This window comes from Macaca fascicularis, chromosome 8 (assembly GCF_037993035.2).
Source record: "Macaca fascicularis isolate 582-1 chromosome 8, T2T-MFA8v1.1".
Classification (NCBI taxonomy): domain Eukaryota; kingdom Metazoa; phylum Chordata; class Mammalia; order Primates; family Cercopithecidae; genus Macaca; species Macaca fascicularis.
The window spans coordinates 142,363,901-142,383,471 of NC_088382.1; the positions used below are offsets into that span (position 1 = coordinate 142,363,901).

Sequence of the window (19,571 nt, forward strand, 5' to 3'; positions counted from 1 at the left end):
CACGAAAACAGCATGGGAAAGACCTGCCCCCATGATTCAATTACCTCCCACCAGGTCCCTCCCACAACATGTGGGAATTCAAGATGAGATTTGGGTGGGGACACAGCCAAACCATATCGTGACACATGCTCAAATTTCCCCCATTGTTGATAGGAGAAGGAGAAAGAGAAAGAAGAGGCAGCAGGGACTCACTCAATCTTCTCATTTGCCTTCGTCCACCTTCACCTCTCCCTTTCCCTTCCCGGCAGACATCAGAGTCTTCTATAGGCCATTCCTTTATTTCCTTACCTCTCACTCTCTCTTCTTTGTACTCGTGGTTCTCTTCTGCTATCTTCACTCCACTAACAGTCACCCCCAGGCCAATGAATCTGTTGAACACTCAGTCCTCATCCTATTTACCTTTCTAGCATGATTTGCCATTGCTAAGTACTCCCACCTTTTATACCACTATTATCCTAGAAATTTCATTACACAGCACTCTCTTGGTTTTCCACTCACCTCTGTGAACGCTTCCTTCCTAATCTCTTTTGCAGGTTAATCCTGTCCTATTCACTTATTCAATGTTTGAGTTCACAACATTCCACTTTAGGCTCTCTCTTTTGAAAACTGTATACCCTCTTCCTAATCCATCTCGTCATTCCTCAATGACTACCTATACTGATATGACTTCCAGATGTATAACTTTAACTCAGATTCCTCCTCTGAGCTCCAGATTACAAATATCAACACCATCTTGATATTGTCTCTTGGATGTCCCAAAGAAACTTAAACTCATTGTGTTTCAAACCATGCATGCTATATTCTCTCACCAAGCATGTCTACTCACTAGGCAACTCACACTCCAGACGTTTTCATCTCCTCAGCACAGAATGTTCTTGCCTTTCCCCTTTGCCCAGCAAAATCCCCCTCATTGTCTAGCACTCATCTCCATTGCCAGTTCCACAGGGAAACTTTTCTTAAGTTTCCAAATGAGTCAAATTCCCCATTGTGTCATACAACTTTTTTTCATGGCACCTACCACAATCATTATGTTATGTTTCTGCAATTATTTAACAAAGAGCTGAACCCCAGCCCCTGTTCCAGTAAACCAGAAGGCCCAAGAAGACAGGGGTTACATTGTTTATTTCATCTTTGTATCCCCTGACCTACTGTAGTACCTGGAAAATGGTAAGTGCCCAATAAATATCTGTTGTTTCCATTCTAGTAATAAAAATAATTATAACTACAACTTACTGAGCACCAGACATTGAACTATGGCTGATAGTCATTGTCTCATTTCATCTTTAAAATATGCTTTGAGAATCAATGTACAGAAATCACTAGTCAATTCTGTATCCTAATAACATTGTGTACACTGACAACATTCAAGCTGAGAGTCAAATCAAGAATGCAATCTCATTTACAATCGCCACAAAAAATAATATACCTGGGAATACCTCTAACCAAGGACATAAAAGATCTCTACAAGAAGAACCACAAAGAACTGCTTAAAGAAATTATAAGTGACAGGGCCAGGCGTGGTGGCTCACCCCTGTAATCCCAGCATGTTGGGAGGCCGAGGCGGGCAGATCATGAGGTCAGGAGATCGAGACCATCCTGGCTAACACGGTGAAAACCCATCTCTACTACAAATACAGAAAAATTAGCCAGGCATGGTGGCGGGCACCTGTAGTCCCAGCTACTTGGGAGGCTGAGGCAGAAGAATAGCGTGAACCCAGGAGGCAGAGAGCTGAGATTGCACCACTGCACTCCAGCCTGGGTGACAGAGCAAGACTCTGTCTCAAAAAAAAAAAAAAAAAAAAAAAAAAAATTACAAGTGACACAAATAAATGGAAAAATATTTCATGCTCATGGATTGGAAGAATCAATACCACAAAAATGGCCATATTGCCTAAAGCAATCTACAAATTCAAACTACTCCTATCAAACTATCCCTATTCCTATCAAACTATCAATATTATTTTTCAATTTAAATTTAACTTGGTACCAAAAAAGAGTTTGAATAGCCAAAGCAATTCTAAGCAAAAAGAACAATGCCAGAGGCATCATATTACCCAACTTCAAACTATACTGTAAGGCAATAGTAACCAAAACAGCATGGTACTGATACAAAAACAAATACATAAACCAGTGGAATGGAATAGAGAACCTAGAAATAAAGCTTCACTCATAGAGCCACCTAATCTTTGACAAAGTTGACAAAAAATAAGCAATGGGGAAAGGACTTTATATTAAATAAATGGTGCTGGGATAGCTATATGCAGAAGAATAAAACAACCTCTACCTTTCTCAATATATATAAACACTCAAGAAGGATTAAAGATTTAAATGTAAGACCTCCCTTAAAGTAGCAGAATCCTAGAAGAAAACCTAGGCAACACCATTCTGGACATCAGCCTTGGAAAATAATTTATAACTAAGTCCTCAAAAGCAATTTCAACAAAAACAAAAATTGACAAACAGAACTTAATTAAACTAAAGAGCTTCTGCACAACAAAAGAAACTATCAACAAGAGTAAACAGACAACCTACAGAATGGTAGAAATATTCACAAACTATGAATCTAACAGGGGTCTAATATCTAGAACCTATTCGGAATTTAAACAATCGAATAAGCGAAAACCGAATAACCCCATTTAAAATGGGCAAAAGATATGAGCAGATACTTCTCAAAAGAAGACATACATGCAGCAACAAACATGTGAAATAATGTTCATCATCACTAATCATCATAGAAATGCAAATAAAAAGCATAATGAGACACTATCTCACACCAGTCAGAATGGCTATTATTTAAAAATCAAAAAACAGCAGATGTTGGTGATGCTTCAGAGAGAAGGGAATGTTTACACACTGTTGGTGGGAATGTAAATTAGTTCAACCACTGTGGAAAGCAGTTTGGAAATTCCTCAAAGACTTTAGAACCATCATTTCACTAGCAATCCCATTACTTGGTATATATCCAAGAGGAAACAAATCATTATACCAAAATGACACACACACTCACATTTTCATGGCAGCACTATTCACAATAACAAAGACAAAGAATCAACCTAGGTTCCCATCAACATGGAATTGAATGAAGAAAATGGTACATATACACCATGTAATACTACACAGCCATTAAAAATAATGAAATCATGTCCTTTGCAGCAACATGGCTGAAGCTAGAAGCCATTATCTTAAGCAAATTAACACAGGAAGAGAAAACCAAATGCCCCACGTTCTCACGTATAAATGGGAGCTAAACATCGGATATTCATGAATATAAAGATGGCAACAGTAGACACCGGGGCTACTAGATGGGGGAGAGAGAGAAGGGGGCAAGGGTTGAACAACTAACTATTGGGTACTATGCTTAGTAACTGGGTGATGGGATCATTCATAACCCAAACCTCAGCATCAGATAATATACCCAGGTAACAAACCTGCACACGTACCTTCTGATTCTAAAATAAAAGTTGAAAAAGAAAAGTAAATTTTAAAATAGATGCTTTGAGTTCCCATCACTGTGTTTATATACATGTATATACACATACTTACTTGTATGAATATTGTTATTACACAATATGTATATATATCTAATATGTATTATATTTCAAGTTATATGTATACACACATATATATATATAAACCATATATATGGTTTTAAAAATGAAGAAATTTAAACTCAACAAAGTTAAGTACTATCCAAGTGTACTCATACTGGGACTTGAACCCTGACTCCAGTACATTTTTTTCCAATATAGGTCTTCTAAATCTGACTCTCCAGTATCCTTTCTCCACCCATATTCCTTACAGAAAAGATACGGTGGAAATGTGCAAATATTTTCCCAGCATTATCAACTTAATAATTTACACATTTACATTAGGCTATTTTGCATGACATAGTCACATATGTGTTTTGATCACACATGTAATATAGAGAGAATTTTAAAAATATGGCCCATCTCTCCATCAAAATGACTGTCATCTCTGGAACTGACATTGGTCGAGGACCACAGGGTTACCACAGCCCACTTGGAGATAAAATTTTATTATGGAAAAGAAGACTCAAAACTCACCATTTCCATTGCAATGGTCTGTGTCCAACCTCTTGATCCCCTCCAACCAGTTGTCCTCACTTGGAGAAGAGTCGACGTCACAAAAGATACTTCCACGCAGCCAAGATTTGGAGGTACTGAGGTTGAAGAGAGAAGAAAAGGGATGACGGATTCTCTTTTTCTTTCTAAATATCCTAGAGAGAAATGAAAGCATGGTGAACAATTAATAATAGTTACCTTTAGTTCAAAACTGTAATTTCCACAACCCAAGTCTGCTCACTGCATTAATTCTACAGAAGTTTCTCAAATTCTACTGTGTGCCAGGTCCTTGGCTCAATGTCTAGAGAACTGAGATAAAAGACAAAACTTTGTGTGTGAAAAGTTCACAATGAATTATGGGAGAAAGAAAAAAAATAATGCACATATAGGTAATGCTTTCCTATAGTTTATTCTGTGCCAGGCATCTTTCTTAGTGCTTTACATAGATTAGCTCACATTATCTTCAGCACAACTCTGTGAAACAGATACTATTATTATCCCATTTTTCTGATCAGGAAACTTAGGCACAGATAGGTTAAGTCACTTGGTTGAGGTCATGCAGCTAGTAGGTGACATAGTTGGGATGCAAACCCAGAGAATCTGCCTCCATGGTCTTTGCTTTTGATCACTATGCTATATAGGAGATATGTGCTCTGAAAGGATTACCTAGAGGCTGCTCTGAGGGCACCAGGAGTGGCAGTGCTAATTGATAATCAAGGGAGTTTTTCTGGGAGAAGTGAGTTGTAAGCTGCATGAGATGATCTGACCTGTTCATCGAGGAACCAGTAGGTGTGATTAGGTCATGCCAAGAAATGAAGCTGGACAGGTAAAAGGAAGGCAGGTAATGATGGACTTCTCATATGATACAAGGGAGTTGGAATTTAGTGTTGGAACAAAGGGAGACCTCTAAAGCATGGCTACAGGGAAGACAGTAGTGATGACATAATTCGGTTTGCATTTCCAAAATTGTCGGTAACAGAGGGTGGCTCAGAGGTGCAAGATTGAGGGCAGAGGGGCTGATCGAAGTGCACAGGGGAGTCACTGTTGCGTATCTTCCTGTGATGTGTCAAGCCCTGTGCTGAGCACAGGGTGCTCACTATACTGGTGAAAAATAGTGAGGGCCTGAACCAAAGCTAGGTAATGCAAGGTCGAGTGAGACAGCTTTCCCATCACATGCAAGGAGGGCATGGAACAGTTTTCCCATCACAAAATTCTGCTCTTTAGCTACAGCTGCTACCTGAAGATGCATTTTGAATTGTGCTTTCCCTTGGTGGTTAGGATGAATTACAACAAGCCTTGTGCATTCTTTATCCTGATGGTTCTCCACCACGTTGATTTTTGGCTGCAGGGAACATCTGGTAGGTTTTGGAGACATTTTGTTAATGTTACACCAGGGAAGGAGTGCTCCTGGCAGACGGTGAGAAGAGGCTAGAGATGTCATTAAACATCCTACAGTGCACAGGGCAGTTGCCCACAACAAATAATTATCTGGTGCAAAATGTGAATAGTGCTACTGTTGAGAAAATCTACTTTATTTGAACTCTCTCTGTCATTGGTTCCAGGAATGGCAAGTTGAGAAAAATGGTAGAGTTCATGACAATGGAACACATTCTTGTGAAAATGAACCAAATTTGAAAGATTCTTGTAGGTTCTATGATGAGATCATTTAAAATGGAATAAACAGCAATTAGAAATTTTTATTCATTTATTCTTATATTCATTAATTCACTAAACAGCTCTTTATTGAGTACCTATTATGGGATGGGCACTCATCAAATTTGAGAACAAAAAGTACGGGTGAAACATCTTTAACATCAAGGATATCTATATAACGTGGGCTAGAGTTAAAAGTGATGTTGCAAAACTGATTCTTGAAAGTCAGACCATCTGAGCTGGAATCCTATTTCCACCTAACAGCCCTGTGAGCTTGGGAAAATTACTTAACCTCTCTGAACTTATGTTTCACCTTTGTGAAATGGGAATGGCAGTAATAAAATCTATGTCATAAGATTCCAGAGCAGGAGTTGGGAATCAAATGGTAGTATATATGCAAACCAGTTGGGATAGTCCCTAGCACACAGAAAGCAATCAATACATTTATTTTATTTTTTAAATAACAAACATTGGCAGTTATGTAAGGCAAAATGAGAAGAAAGAAAATGGAGTAAAACTTTCCTGAAGGAGGGTGCCTAACCAATGTAAGGAAACCACCTTGCAGTAGCCTGACCTGGAGAATGTACTGGAAGGTGGCTAATGCAGGAGGCATCAGAATGCTAAGGTAATCATTGCAGAAATCTAAACAGGAGGTTATGGTGGCCTGAATGAAGAAAATAGCTATGGGAACAAAGACAAGAGGAAAAATTCAAAATAATTTTAGGAAGTAGATTCATTTGGTCTTCACATTTGTCGTGGAAACAATAAACTTCTTACCAAATACACCTTACCTGGACACACAACTGAACCACATCTTTCTGCTCCTTTGCCATTAGGTGTGGTCATGAGTCTAAAGTCTCCCCAATGGAATGTGAGCAGAAGTGATCTGTGCCATTTATGGGCTGGAGTCTTGGGGAAAGCAGGTGTTCCTTCAACTCACATTCTTTCTACACTTTTAACAGTTGGTTCCAGGCAATTCCACCATGCCACAGCCTCTATAAGGCTTGCACGGTTAGCAGATGCATATGATGAAAGAAATCTGGGTCTCTGAGTCTCTGCTTCAAGGTGGCTCACCAGTTAGGCTAGAACACTCATGCTGGACAATTACATGAACAAGAAATAAAATCTGGGCCCAGTGCAATGGCTTACACCTGTAATCCCAGCACTTTGGGAGTTGGAGGCGGGCAGATCATAAGGTCAGGAGATCGAGAACATCCTGGCCAACATGGTGAAACCCTGTCTCTACCAAAAATACAAAAATTAGCTGGGCATAGTGGTGGGTGCCTGTAATCCCAGCTACTTGGGAGGCTGAGGCAGAAGAATCGCTTGAACCAGGGAGTCGGAGGTTGCAGTGAGCCGAGATCACGCCACTGTACTCCAGCCTGACAAGAGAGCAAGACTCCATCTCAAAAAAAAAAAAAAAAAAAAAAAGACATAAAAAGAAGAAGAAATAAAATCTGCTTTCATTTGAAACATTACCTATTTAGATCTATAGGTTACTACCGACACCATCTTATTCTGGCCAACTGACTAAAAGGGATGTATGAATAAAAATGTCAAGTCTAGAGAGACTCACAGCAGAGGATAAATGGTGCTTCTTTTCATTGAAATAGAAATCATGTGAGAAACATTTTGAAAGAAAGGTGACCTAATCTATTTTGGACATACTGGGTTTGAGATGCCTATAGGAAATTCCTCCTTCCCTTATCAACAAAGATAGAGTGTATTTCCCTGACCCTTATTACAACTTGCCCATATAAGTTGAATTGACCAGTGAGATGGTAGCAGATTGATGCACACAGAGGCTTGAAATGTACCTGCTGTTGGGGTATGTCCTCTCGCATTTATGTAATTACAATGGAAAGAACATTTTTCTGTAGTCAAATGGTCTCAAGGGAATGACCTATATGATGCACACTGATTCCAACTGAAGCCAACCTCAACCTTGTTCAGACTAAACCAACCTACTCCAACTAACTTCCACATGTGTGGACTCATTGTTTTATATCATTAAGATTCGATAGTTATTTGTTACACAGCCTTATTGTGTCAATAGCTGACTGATTCAGTCAGCATATGGGTGGTTTTGAAGCAAAAGAAAATGAATGCGATTATCCAAATGTACCGATCCAAAGTGAACTCATCCCTCTTCTTTCCTCAAACATGCCCGTCCTTTCTTTCTGATCTTGATAAATGGTCCTACCATACATCTACTTGACAGAACCAGAGTCCTAAGATTCATGCAAGTGTTCTTCCTTTGTTGGGCCTCCCACATCTTTGGATGACCAAGATTCCACCCCTTTACCATTCTTTTTATCTATCTCCCCACCCTTATTCTTTCATCATTGCTACCACAATTTGCTTTTAATCCATGGATACCTTGCCTTCATTTTTCCCATTGTACTCAGTCTCTACTGACATATTCACACACATCCAACCACCCATCCTTTCCATAGCAGTCACTATTATCTTTCTAAGAATACATCTGATAATTTATCAATGACCCCTCTTTATCTATAGAGTACTGCTCAAACTCCTTAGCCTGAAATTTAACCCCTTTCATCCAGCCCCTGCTCCTGCGCTCAGTCTTCTTTCTTACAAAACACCCCTTCCCACCCTAAGTTTATTCCTACCCAACTATTTACTATTCTCCAAGTTTTACCAGGGTCTCTCAGAACCCCACACCTGTGCCATCTTTCCAGAAGTCCTCTTTCCTATTTTTATTTTAACTAACATCCTACATTTTTCAAGACTTAAATCAGCCATCACCACCTCTAGTGAGTTTATTTTTACCTATTCCCTAAGTAAAATGTATCTCCTTTCTTTTATCCCTTCACTGCACCCTGACAGGTTTCTATCCTGGCACCCATATTACTTCATCGCTCTCATTTGTTTTCATGTTGGCTATGCCCATTCCCTCTTACCCTTTGTATTTCCACAGTCTGGAACAATAATGGGCTCCTTATAAAAGATAGTTGGGTGAATAAATGAATGAGTGAACAATTAATGGATGGATTGGACTTCAGATTTCTTTCTGTAATATGCTCTACTTACCTAACTAAGTTCTCTTTGTACATAACACTGGTCTGGGATGGGTTCAGAGTTATGTTGCCATCTTTGTCGCACAGGAAGCTGTCTTCGTTCCAAATATAGTAGCCATTGGTGAGGAGTCTGGGACTTCGGCGACAGATATAGTGGGAGCCTGTCAGGGGATCTACGGAGCTGCATTCAAAAGAATGGTCACCATCCAGGGAATCAGAGGTAAAACTAAGAAGGAAAAGGGAAAGCCCTTGAAATATCTATTCAGTACATCCAGTCCCACATCAACCACGTCTCATCACTGTGAAGGAAAATAAGATCTTTGCATTCATGACTGTCAATTACTTCTGCAACCATTAGGAATGTGACTCTTAACCTTCTGGGCTTCATCTCCTCACCTATGACAGCATTAAACTACAGAACCTTTAGTGCTTCTTTCCGTTTTAAACCTTGGTGAAAACGATGGCTAATCACTTTCCTCACCATACGATGAACCTACGTTTGATGTTAGTCTATTATATTTTTTTGGATGGGATGTCGGAAGCTCAAAATCCCCTCTACTCCCTTATTTTGAATAGCCCTCCAGTTGCCAGATCTTTAATCTTGTCACTGTAATAGAGACATTATAACTATGTAGCCACCGGAAACATATGAGGTACAGGGTGAACATGCAGTCAAAAAGATCATTTTTGGCCTGTGCAAATTTCCCTCCAGGTTGGCTGCACAAAATGGGCACACGGTTACCTTCCCTGATTTGGTATCCAGGGAAGCCTCATAATTCCTTGAGTAAACCTATATGTGTCTTAGTTTTAAAAAAACAATCACATTGAGATGGGATTGGTGGTGTGTGCCTATAGTCCCAGCTACTAAGAAGGCTAAGGCAGGAGGATCCCTTTAGCCCAGGAAGTTTGAAGCTGCAGTGTGCTATTCATGCCTGAGAATAGCCACTGCACTCCAGCCTAAGCACCATACCAAAGACCCTGTATCTAAAGGAAGGAGGAAAAGAGAGAGAAAGAAAGAGGGAGAGAAAGAAGGGAAGAAAGGAAGAAACGAATAAGGGAAGGAAGGAAGGAAGGAATCACATGGCCCTATAATTGACAGGCAACTAAATTATTATGAAAATGTTTCATAAATGTAAAATTTCTTGAGGTGAGGTTTGGTAGAAGCCTGGTGACAATAGTAATAGAGCCATATTGGATAAAAGAGTATGTAATGTGTTATTTCTTCAAAACTGCTTAGTTTTTTCCCCCTCTCTTCTCCCATAAAAATTATTTTTCTTTGTCCTAAACCCCAATTAATCTCACTGTGATTTTTGTGTACGTATGTCCGCCTCAGTAATTATTTTAGACATTACTGGAGGGCAGATATTGTGAGCCTAAAAAATGTTCAGTATGTAAATAAACTCAATGCCATTTACTGAATGAAATCACCTGACAGATTATGGAAATCTGGTAAAACCTATGAAAATATATACTGTCTGAATGTATCTGAGTTCTTGGGGTGGTTTTGTGTCAATCAATTAACAGCACTGATAGTACAATAGCTCTCCTGTGCTCTTACCTTGATGCTTTCAATAATTTTTACATATTATGTATTCCACTTAATTGCATAAATTGGGACCATATGCTTCCAGAAAATCACAGATTCTAAGAATCAGAAGGAGTTTTGACGGTCATGTCTGCAGCCCCACCAAATTTCCCATCTGCTGTATTTCTGACAAACATTGTCCCTCTCTGCATGCACACCTTCAGTAAGAAGGACCCCACACTTACTAAGCACCACCACAACCCTTCACTGAACAAATATGGGCTGTAGCATAGTGGACAAGACAGGGGATTTGAAGTCAATCCCCCTCTAAGCCTGTAATTCCAACTCTGTCATTGCTTAGGTGAGTAACCTTAATCCAGTCACTTAGCCTCTTAGACTGTTTCCTTATATGTAAAACAAGAAAAAAATCTTTATTACCGGGTTATCTTAATAATCACATAATAAAATAAATGGTCTGTGCTTAGCACCTAGTATGGGCTTAATAAATGTTCACTTCCTCCCTTCTTTTCTTTCCCTTCGTTTTCCATTCCTTCTATCTTCCATTTGAGATCTATTCAGCTATTTAAAGAGAGTTTCCATGTCCTCCCTGGGTCCTCGCTTCTCCACATTAAAAGTCCTCCAGTTCATTTAACTCATCTTTATACGACATGATGTAGTTTTGATCCCTTAGCTATCATAGTTTGATGGCTTTTCTCTGAGTATTCTCCACTTTTTAGAGTTCCTCTTAAATATCATGCCAACCGTAGAACCTAGCCCTTTAAGTGTGTCTGCCCAAGAGATATAGGGACTATCACTTCCCTCATTATAGAATCCATGTCTTTAGCAGTGAAGCTTAAGTCACATCAGCTTGATTCTTTTTTTCTCCTCCAGTTACCAACACATTATCACACTATTAAATAGACTATCAAGTCTACGGCCATACCACCCTGAACGCGCCTGATCTCATCTAAATAAACTATCAATTTCTAGTCTTTTTCCTGTATATTTAGAATTACCTTTCCTCTCTTAGACTTTTGGATCAATTTTATATTACAAAGTCAATATGTAATTAAGACTTTGCAGATAGAGCTAGGTTCATACCCTTGGTTTCAATCCTGGCTCTACCTCCTGCTAATTATTCTCTCCAAGGCTTAGTATTTTTTTTTTTTTAACAAATGTGAATCTGTGCAGTAAAGATTGCCCAAAATAAACCTCATAGATTTCTGTAAATATTTAATGTCATAATTTAATGGAGGTTGTTAATGTCTATGCTTTCCATTGCCTAATGGTGGTAAGCTAAATATGTTGCCTACTGTTTGAATGACTATTCATTTTGTGCTGTTAGGATTTTGAGGGATTCGGCTGGGCGCGGTGGCTCAAGCCTGTAATCCCAGAACTTTGGGAGGCCGAGACGGGCGAATCACGAGGTCAGGAGATCGAGACCATCCTGGCTAACACGGTGAAACCCCGTCTCTACTAAAGAATACAAAAAAAACTAGCCGGGCGAGGTGGTGGGCGCCTGTAGTCCCAGCTACTCGGGAGGCTGAGGCAGGAGAATGGCGTAAACCCGGGAGGCGGAGCTTGCAGTGAGCTGAGATCCGGCCACTGCACTCCAGCCTGGGCGACAGAGCGAGACTCTGTCTCAAAAAAAAAAAAAAAAAAAAAAAAGAATTTTCAGGGATTCTCATTATATTACACAAGACTTTTAATATATTAAATGATGTCATACAAATATGTTATCCCTGGAATCTATATGTTCTCAATCCAAATCATTGATAAAAATATTGAATAGTATGGGTAGAAATCTGAGACTTTGGAAACATCAAAAGGGACTATTTCCAGACATGCACTTTAACAGAACATTTTGGTTCTTGTTATCCCTATTAATAAATATGAAAATGGAGGCTCCAGTAGGTTAAGTTCATTGTTCAATAACTCAGGGCTTACAAGTGGGAGAGGCAAGCTAAAAATCTAGATCTTTTTTCTCTGACTCTAGTGCTCTTTCTTCTACAGCCTTTTGCCTCTGTGAAAATTAATAGGGCAACTGTATGGTGCTGGACACTTAGGAGGTTTCAGAGTTCTGGACCTGTATTTCTATCTGCACTCCAATTTCCAAGGTTTCAACATTTGACAGTTATCAACTGCAGCCTCCCTAATCCCCTGGCATCTTTCCTTTATAACGCCCCACCTTTATCTATCCTCTCTTGATTGTAAACAAAATGAAGACACTCTTCCAACACCTGGATTATAGTTTAAAAAAAGGACCCTTCTGAACAATATCAAACCTTTAGAGCAGATAACAACATTATCTCTAGATCTTGACTCTTGCTTCATTCTGCTCTAATAAACTTAGTAGCTGATTCGTTTTTAGCAGGTCCTTTCCAATTGGTTTCTACAGTCCAATTCCACAGCAAAGCCCAGCAATGTGCCTAACTGCCTAAAGACAAAGCCTTTTCTTTTCTTGTGAGGTTACTGACTAGGCCTTAGAAGAGCCTAAATCGTACCTCCTAGGATAGGACAAAGACTGGTTGGTGAAAGGACAAGTATCATTAGGACCATTAAAAAATGTTGGATAATTACACACTGATAGATTACAAAATGTCTCTCATCCTTCTACACATCTGCCTCATGCTCTACTGAATTTCTGATATTTTTACATTTAAAAGCTTATATACAATGAATACATACACTCAGTCTAGTAATAAAATACTGTTTCAAATTAATGTGAGTTATTGAACATTGAGCATGACCTGGCCCCCTACTTTTTGCCCTTTATCTACTCTTCACAAACCTCTAAAAGCTAAGTATCATTATTATCTTCATCATATAGCAGGAAAAAATGATTTGCAAAAGCAGCAAATTACTTGGATATTTTACATAGCTAGTAAGTGGCAGAGCTATGATATGAACCCTAGTCTATCTGACTCTAAACCATGGATCCTTTCCACATGTGCCTCTGTTCATATTGATTCATTTGGTAGCATCAGGAGGCCTACAATTTACAAGAAGGAGCCGGTCCTAAAATGAATGTATGATCTCTTTATGCTCTAGGCACATTTCACCATGCTAGGGGAAATGTCAGCTGGTGTCTGCATAAGGAATAAGAGATACTCAGTGAGTCATTGAAAAAAGAAAGAAAAAAGACTCCCTTGTAGTACTTCAACAAAATGGTAGACTGTACATGTTTTGGTAGAGCATAAAATTCGGCCATCGGTATAGAATCGTGTTGCTTTTATAAAACAAGATAGGAAAGCATATTTAAAAAGACATCAGTTTGAGAAAAAGTAACCATTCATCAGTATTCAATAGTTTCACCACTCACCAGAGAAACAATTCACAACTGCCTATATATTGACACTAATATATATGATATGTGATTATAATATATATATTCATTATTCTATTAGGCAAGTTTTCATTTAGTATGTACATGGCACTGAAAATAAATAGCCTTTCAAAACTAGATGATAGCTAAAATAATAATTTCAAACCAATAATACAACAAAGTAAGACATACAGGAATAATAATAATAATAATTATTATTATTATTTTGAGATGGAGTCTCGCTGTCACCCAGGCTGGAGTGCAGTGGTGCAGTCTTGGCTCACTGCAACCTCTGCCTCCCAGGTTCAAGCGATTCTCCCACCCCAGCCTCCGGAGTAGCTGGGATTACAGGCACACCACCACCACGCCCGGCTAATTTTTGTATTTTTAGTGGAGACAAGGTTTCACCATGTTTTATCCAGGCTGGTCTCAAACTCCTGACCTCAAGTGATCCACCCACCTCGGCCTCCCAAAGTACTGGGATTACAGGCTGAGCCACCATGCCCAGAGAAGAATGATTTTTTTTTTTTTTTAGACAAGTCTTGCTCTGTCGCCCAGGCTGGAGTGCAGTGGCACGATCTCGGCTCACTGCAAGCTCTGCCTCCTGGGTTCACCTCACTCTCCCATCTCAGCCTTCCAAGTAGCTGGGACTACAGGCGCCCGCCACCATGCTGTGCTGATTTTTATTTAATTTAATTTAATTTTACTTTATTTTATTTGTATTTTTAGTAGGGACGGGGTTTTACTGTGTTAGCCAGGATGGTCTCGATCTCCTGACCTCGTGATCTTTCCGCCTAGGCCTCTCAAAGTGCTGGAATTACAGGCGTGAGCCACCACGCCTGGCCAGAATTATTATTTCTTAAAAGAAGCTCCATAACATACCTTGGGAAAATGCACGTGGGAGACAGTTCTCCAGCACATTCTCTTTCCAACCTGGAAGAACCTGCATAAACAAATGAGAGAGAAGTAGAATGTATCATACCTGATCAACAGTTACATATGTTGATACATGTATCAATATGTATAATTGCAAACAGTGGAGGCATGTAAGAAGATGGGAAGAGCTGACGTTCCAGCTTCAGCTGGAAGATTCCAACTAGTACAGACACCCTTATCACCAGGGCTCTACTCGAAGGAAGACATAAACTAGAGGCTTCTATCTTCTGTTCCCGCTCCCACATAACTCTCTAGAAGTTCCAGGTGCAGTGGCTCACGCCTGTAATCCCAGCACTTTGGGAGGCCGAGGAGGTCAGATCACGAGATCAGGAGATCTAGACCATTCTGGCTAACACGGTGAAACTCCGTCTCTACAAAAACACACAAAAAATTAGCCGGGCGAGGCGGCGGGCGCCTGTAGTCCCAGCTACTCTGGAGGCTGAGGCAGGAGAATGACGTAAACCCGGGAGGCGGAGCTTGCAGTGAGCTGAGATCCGGCCACTGCACTCCAGCCTGGGCGACAGAGCGAGACTCCGTCTCAAAAAAAAAAAAAAAAAAAAAAACAAAAACAAACAAAAAAAAAACGTTCCTTAGTGCAGGATGAGGCAATAATAAATCATTAGCATCAAACTGAGCTCATGAAAGGATGGGAAAAAAACGTCTTGTGTGAACGGGAGAAAACCCAAATCAGTTACCCAATGTGTTGGTTATTGTAGCTACTCAGTAAACTGAGGAATTCAATCATTGTTGTAGACTCTCTCTCTTTAGTGCATATTAAGACACTTCTACTGTAAAATAATGAGCAAAAGACATTAGTGGGGAAGAAATAAGGTTTGGTTTTGTTTTATATAAAAATTTCCAATGTATAAAGACTGTGAGTATTCTTAATTATAGAAACATCATCCATTCGTTCATTCCAGTTTAACCAAAGGCATGGCAACAGACTTTACTTGGGGAAAGTTGGAGTTGATTAATATTCTAAACTCTAAAGCAGAATTTTATCGTGTGCAGAGATGGTGTCAATGGTCCTAACAGACAAGCTTAGTGAAATTTGATTCCATTACGGACAATTAGTATCTAGGACAAAGAAAGGAATTTAGACTTTCAGATTGGGCTGGTTGATTTGTAAGGAGAAAACTGTGGGTGTATGAGGGAGAGTTAGAAGTGGGGTTTTGGGAGAAAATAACAAGAGGAAGGAAGAAACTTGAAACCACTACCGTTTTAACAGCGCCCTTATTTTCTGCAAGTAGCTATCAAAATCATTCAGCATTTTTTACACACAAACAGTTTTGCATCTTAATAGTAGCTGATAAACAATCTCCTTTCACATTTATGCACAGGCATCTAAAAAAAAACGGTGTTTTTTATTTTTTCTACTAGAAGGAAAAATACCACATTTCTTTCAAGGAAAAAAATGAAGTCAAAATCATTGCCAAAGTGAACACTGGCATTTAAGAAGCACAAGCTACTGACAGATGGTTAATGGTCTGAGTATCAGCAAAATCAAAGCAAGGAAATTGCTAAAAGGAGTCTAATCGTTCAAAAGATAATTGCGTATCACAGTTCTTCTACATTTACTTGCTACTGGTGTTGACATCAGTTGAGATATTCGGTACATCTTGGGAAGGCCGCTTGCTCAAACTTCACAGATTCTCTGCAAAAGACGTTAAAAAAAGGTGGACTATATATTAAAAATAGAAAAATTATGCCAAAACAGATGGCATCTACTAATTGCACTAGTCAGATTTGTTTACTGAAATAATACAGAGATACAGAATTGAAGGTAGGAGACCAGATTGAAGACACAACTTCTCTAAAGTTATGTCTGCCTCTATGACTTTGAACATTTTCCATTGCCTCGCTCAGTGCATCTCAATAACCTTTTTCTGTAAATAAGAACCATACTTTATTTGGAAAATCTAGACTTAAAAAGGTTGATTAGTAATCCAAGGACAATAATGAAAGTGAGGTATTTGATTAAGAAATCTTAATAAAATGACTGATCTAACAGTAATTTAGCCCCTAAAACAAACTTACTTGTATTTTAATCATCTGACACAAATAATCTTCATTATCAAGTTTCAAACGGTGCTTGGAGATTGGTGTCTGTCTTTTGCCCAACAACTTGAACCATTGACAGGTAGTCACAGAGAGTGTTTTTTAATAGCTTTTATCAGCCTGGACATTCCTAAAGAGCATAAGTAACATTGCACTAAAGATAGCATACCACTGGGAAGATTTTAGAACTCAGTTCCCACGAAGACATAATTTAATTTCTCAATTACAAATTAAAAACATATCAAAGAATGCAAATTATGCAAACTTTGATCATTTACTGTTCATCAAATAGAACCAACTTCTGTTGACTATGAAACTTTGTATATAGTATCACTATCCTGATCACTTTATAAGGTAGGACTAAATTCTTTTCTGATCCACCACCTATGGCCACATTTTGTAACGTGAGAACTAGTAATGGATTGTTTTTGTAGCTGTAATACAATCAATCAAACCAGGCTAATTCTATAGCTTCAAGTTGAATATTTCAATAAATATATACAAACCCTATTAGGAAACTATAAACCTGGTTTATAGAGACCTTCAAAGATGTCAGGAGAACTTTCTGGCCTTCCTTGGAAGATCTCTAAATCAAAGCACACATTTACAAATTTCATTTGTTTGGGATATAAAATAATCCCAATGTAATGTAATATATTAGTATGTCACTTGTTCTTTTCATTTTTGATCAATATTGTATGGATATGCCCAGCCCAAATTACCTTATTTTAGTGTTCCCCAAGTATTAAGCTTAATTTTAAGCCTGTAAATCCTGCAGCAGAAAGTAAGGTCTTATTGCTCTATCTTACAAGTGCTTAGAGGAATCTACAGGCAGTACACTGACATTCAATAGAAAATTAGTAACAGTAGAAAAAAAACCCTTCAGTTATAGATCTAAAACTTTTCAAGAAACAGAATCTGCCAGTTCCATCAAAGCAACACATCTATTCTGAAAAATGTGTGCATACATGTTCCTTCCAAAGGGAGTTCCCAGCCTCTTCTTCCAATTGACAAAGGACAAAATTATTACTGAAATATGAAGCTTCCTGTGGTTGACAGTGGAAAATTTGAGGACTGAGCAGTTCCTCAGCTGAAAAAAATGTCTGAATGTCAACAGGTGCAAAAGTCTCTTAATAAAGGGAATCCCACCCTACCTTCTTCTCACAGATGCCCACACACATTGCCGTCCACAGGTGTTTGCAGAGAAGTTTTTGTCTTCAGCAGCCTCTTCTTCTCTTGTCTGTTTTCTGGTATAAATGAGCGTATAGTTCTTGGGACAGTCAGTCTTACAACTTCTCTTGTTTTCTTTTGAAAACAGCCTGCGTAACCAGAGACAAAGAAGCAGAATGAGGTCATACTTCCTGTTGGGCTCACATCAGTGGCATTCACACTGAGGAGTGTGGTGAAGATTTCACAGAGTTTCCTGGGCCAGCAGCAGGGAATGTGCAGCCCGTGTGTCAGGCCAGCTGGTTACAACCTGGTCACTGGAGGGGTGGTTTGCTGAGCTAACTTGTCACCTTTGGCTGCAAGAACATGAGAAAGACTTTCAGTCTCACTTCTTGCTCATCATCTGGCCACATTCAGTTATAAGTAGTGCAGAGTAGTGATCTTTGTCCAAATCACTTAAATGTATTGAGGATAATGCACTGATGCTATTAAATTCAGAATACTACTAAATAGCAAGAGCTTGATCTTATGAAAATTTCTATAGAGGCAATAAATTTATCTAATGAAGATTGGACTTTACAAAAAAACTGTATAGATGGCATTTTACATTTACATTATAGTAGAGCTCAAAGACTTGATGGTGTTTGTGGGTTCGTACACGTCTGTACTATTACAAGTGATAAAAGAAATGTACATTCAAATATATATTCCAGCAACATTGAGGTACTACTGTATAGTGGAAAGAGTGTGGGTTTGGGGGTCATATAGACAGAGATTCAACCTGTCTACCACCTTAGCTGTGTGACCTCAGATTTGTGACTTACCCCTCTGAGTTGCAGTTTTCTCAATTATAAGCATAAAAATATACATGTCACATGATAGCTTGAAGAATTCAATGAAATAAAAGAAATGAGGAATAATTGAGTCCTCAGCAGAGATATGCAAGGTGTATTCCTTATTCGTTTTCTGCAAATCAAGTTCTCTTCTGAGGCACAAGCTGGTCAGGTTGGCAAAAAAGTTAATCTCATCCTTTCTTGTGGTTCCCTTTCCCCGAGGTTCTGCCACATGGCAGGATCTTCTGTAGAACATGTTTTAGGCAGAAGAAGTTGTCAGGAGGAGGGTCCATCTAATTTCAAAGTTCTCTGTCTCTGGAACTTCATGTCTAATCTCCATCCCTCAAGTGTGGACTAAGGCTGCTGATGTACTCCTTGTAAATAGAGTAAGGAAAAGGTGCTAGGTTTCCACTACCATGATGAGGCTTCTGTCTTTCTGGACTCTATTACTTTCTTGGCTTGCCCGCTTTGATGAAGCAAGATGCCATGGTGGAGAAGCCCATGTGGCAAGGAATCAAGAGTTGTCTCAAAAGCCAGTAAGGGTCTGATGCTCCATCCAACAGCCAGGAATCCAGCCAAGAACCAAGTGTGTGAGCTTGGAAGTGGAACCTTCTCCAGGTGAGCCTTGAGCTGAGTGCAGCACCATCTAATGCTTGATTGGAACCAAGAAAGACCCAGAAGCAGACAACCCAGGCTAGCCCTGCCCAGCTCCGTGGCCCACACAAACTGGGAGGTGACAAATGGTGTTTCAAGCCACCACGTTTTGATGTAATTTGTTACACAGCAATGGCTAGCAGATGCATAGTCCTAACACAGGTCACTTCCTGAGCCATCTGTCATTGCTGACTCTCTGCTGCTTTAGTGACTCCTGTAGAATATAGTCACATTTACTCAAGGCTACTTCTGGTCACATCTGCCTAGATTTACCAGACAGCTACTCTGCTCCACAGC

General features: G+C 39.3%; 1 protein-coding gene across 22 annotated transcripts in view; it reads right to left on the bottom strand.

Moving 5' to 3' along the window:
- The window catches only part of TMEM71 (transmembrane protein 71), a 52,630-nt gene extending 34,748 nt beyond the window's left edge, over positions 1-17,882 (bottom strand). For 10 of the 22 annotated variants that reach the window (XM_065519648.2, XM_065519645.2, XM_065519643.2 and 7 more), the window contains exons 1-5: positions 17,775-17,882; positions 16,141-16,216; positions 14,509-14,569; positions 8,790-9,002; positions 4,065-4,237 (exon numbers count right to left, since the gene is read on the bottom strand). In XM_065519648.2, the coding sequence (XP_065375720.1) occupies positions 4,065-4,237; positions 8,790-9,002; positions 14,509-14,569; positions 16,141-16,180 (487 nt within the window). In that variant the 5' untranslated portion in view covers positions 16,181-16,216; positions 17,775-17,882. Of the gene's footprint in view, positions 1-4,064; positions 4,238-8,789; positions 9,003-14,508; positions 14,570-15,257; positions 15,351-16,140; positions 16,217-16,599; positions 16,751-17,774 lie in introns of all 22 variants that reach the window. The other 12 variants (XM_065519644.2, XM_073999474.1, XM_073999473.1 and 9 more) reach the window with 3 other exon arrangements.
- Between the last annotated feature and the right edge of the window lie 1,689 nt (positions 17,883-19,571).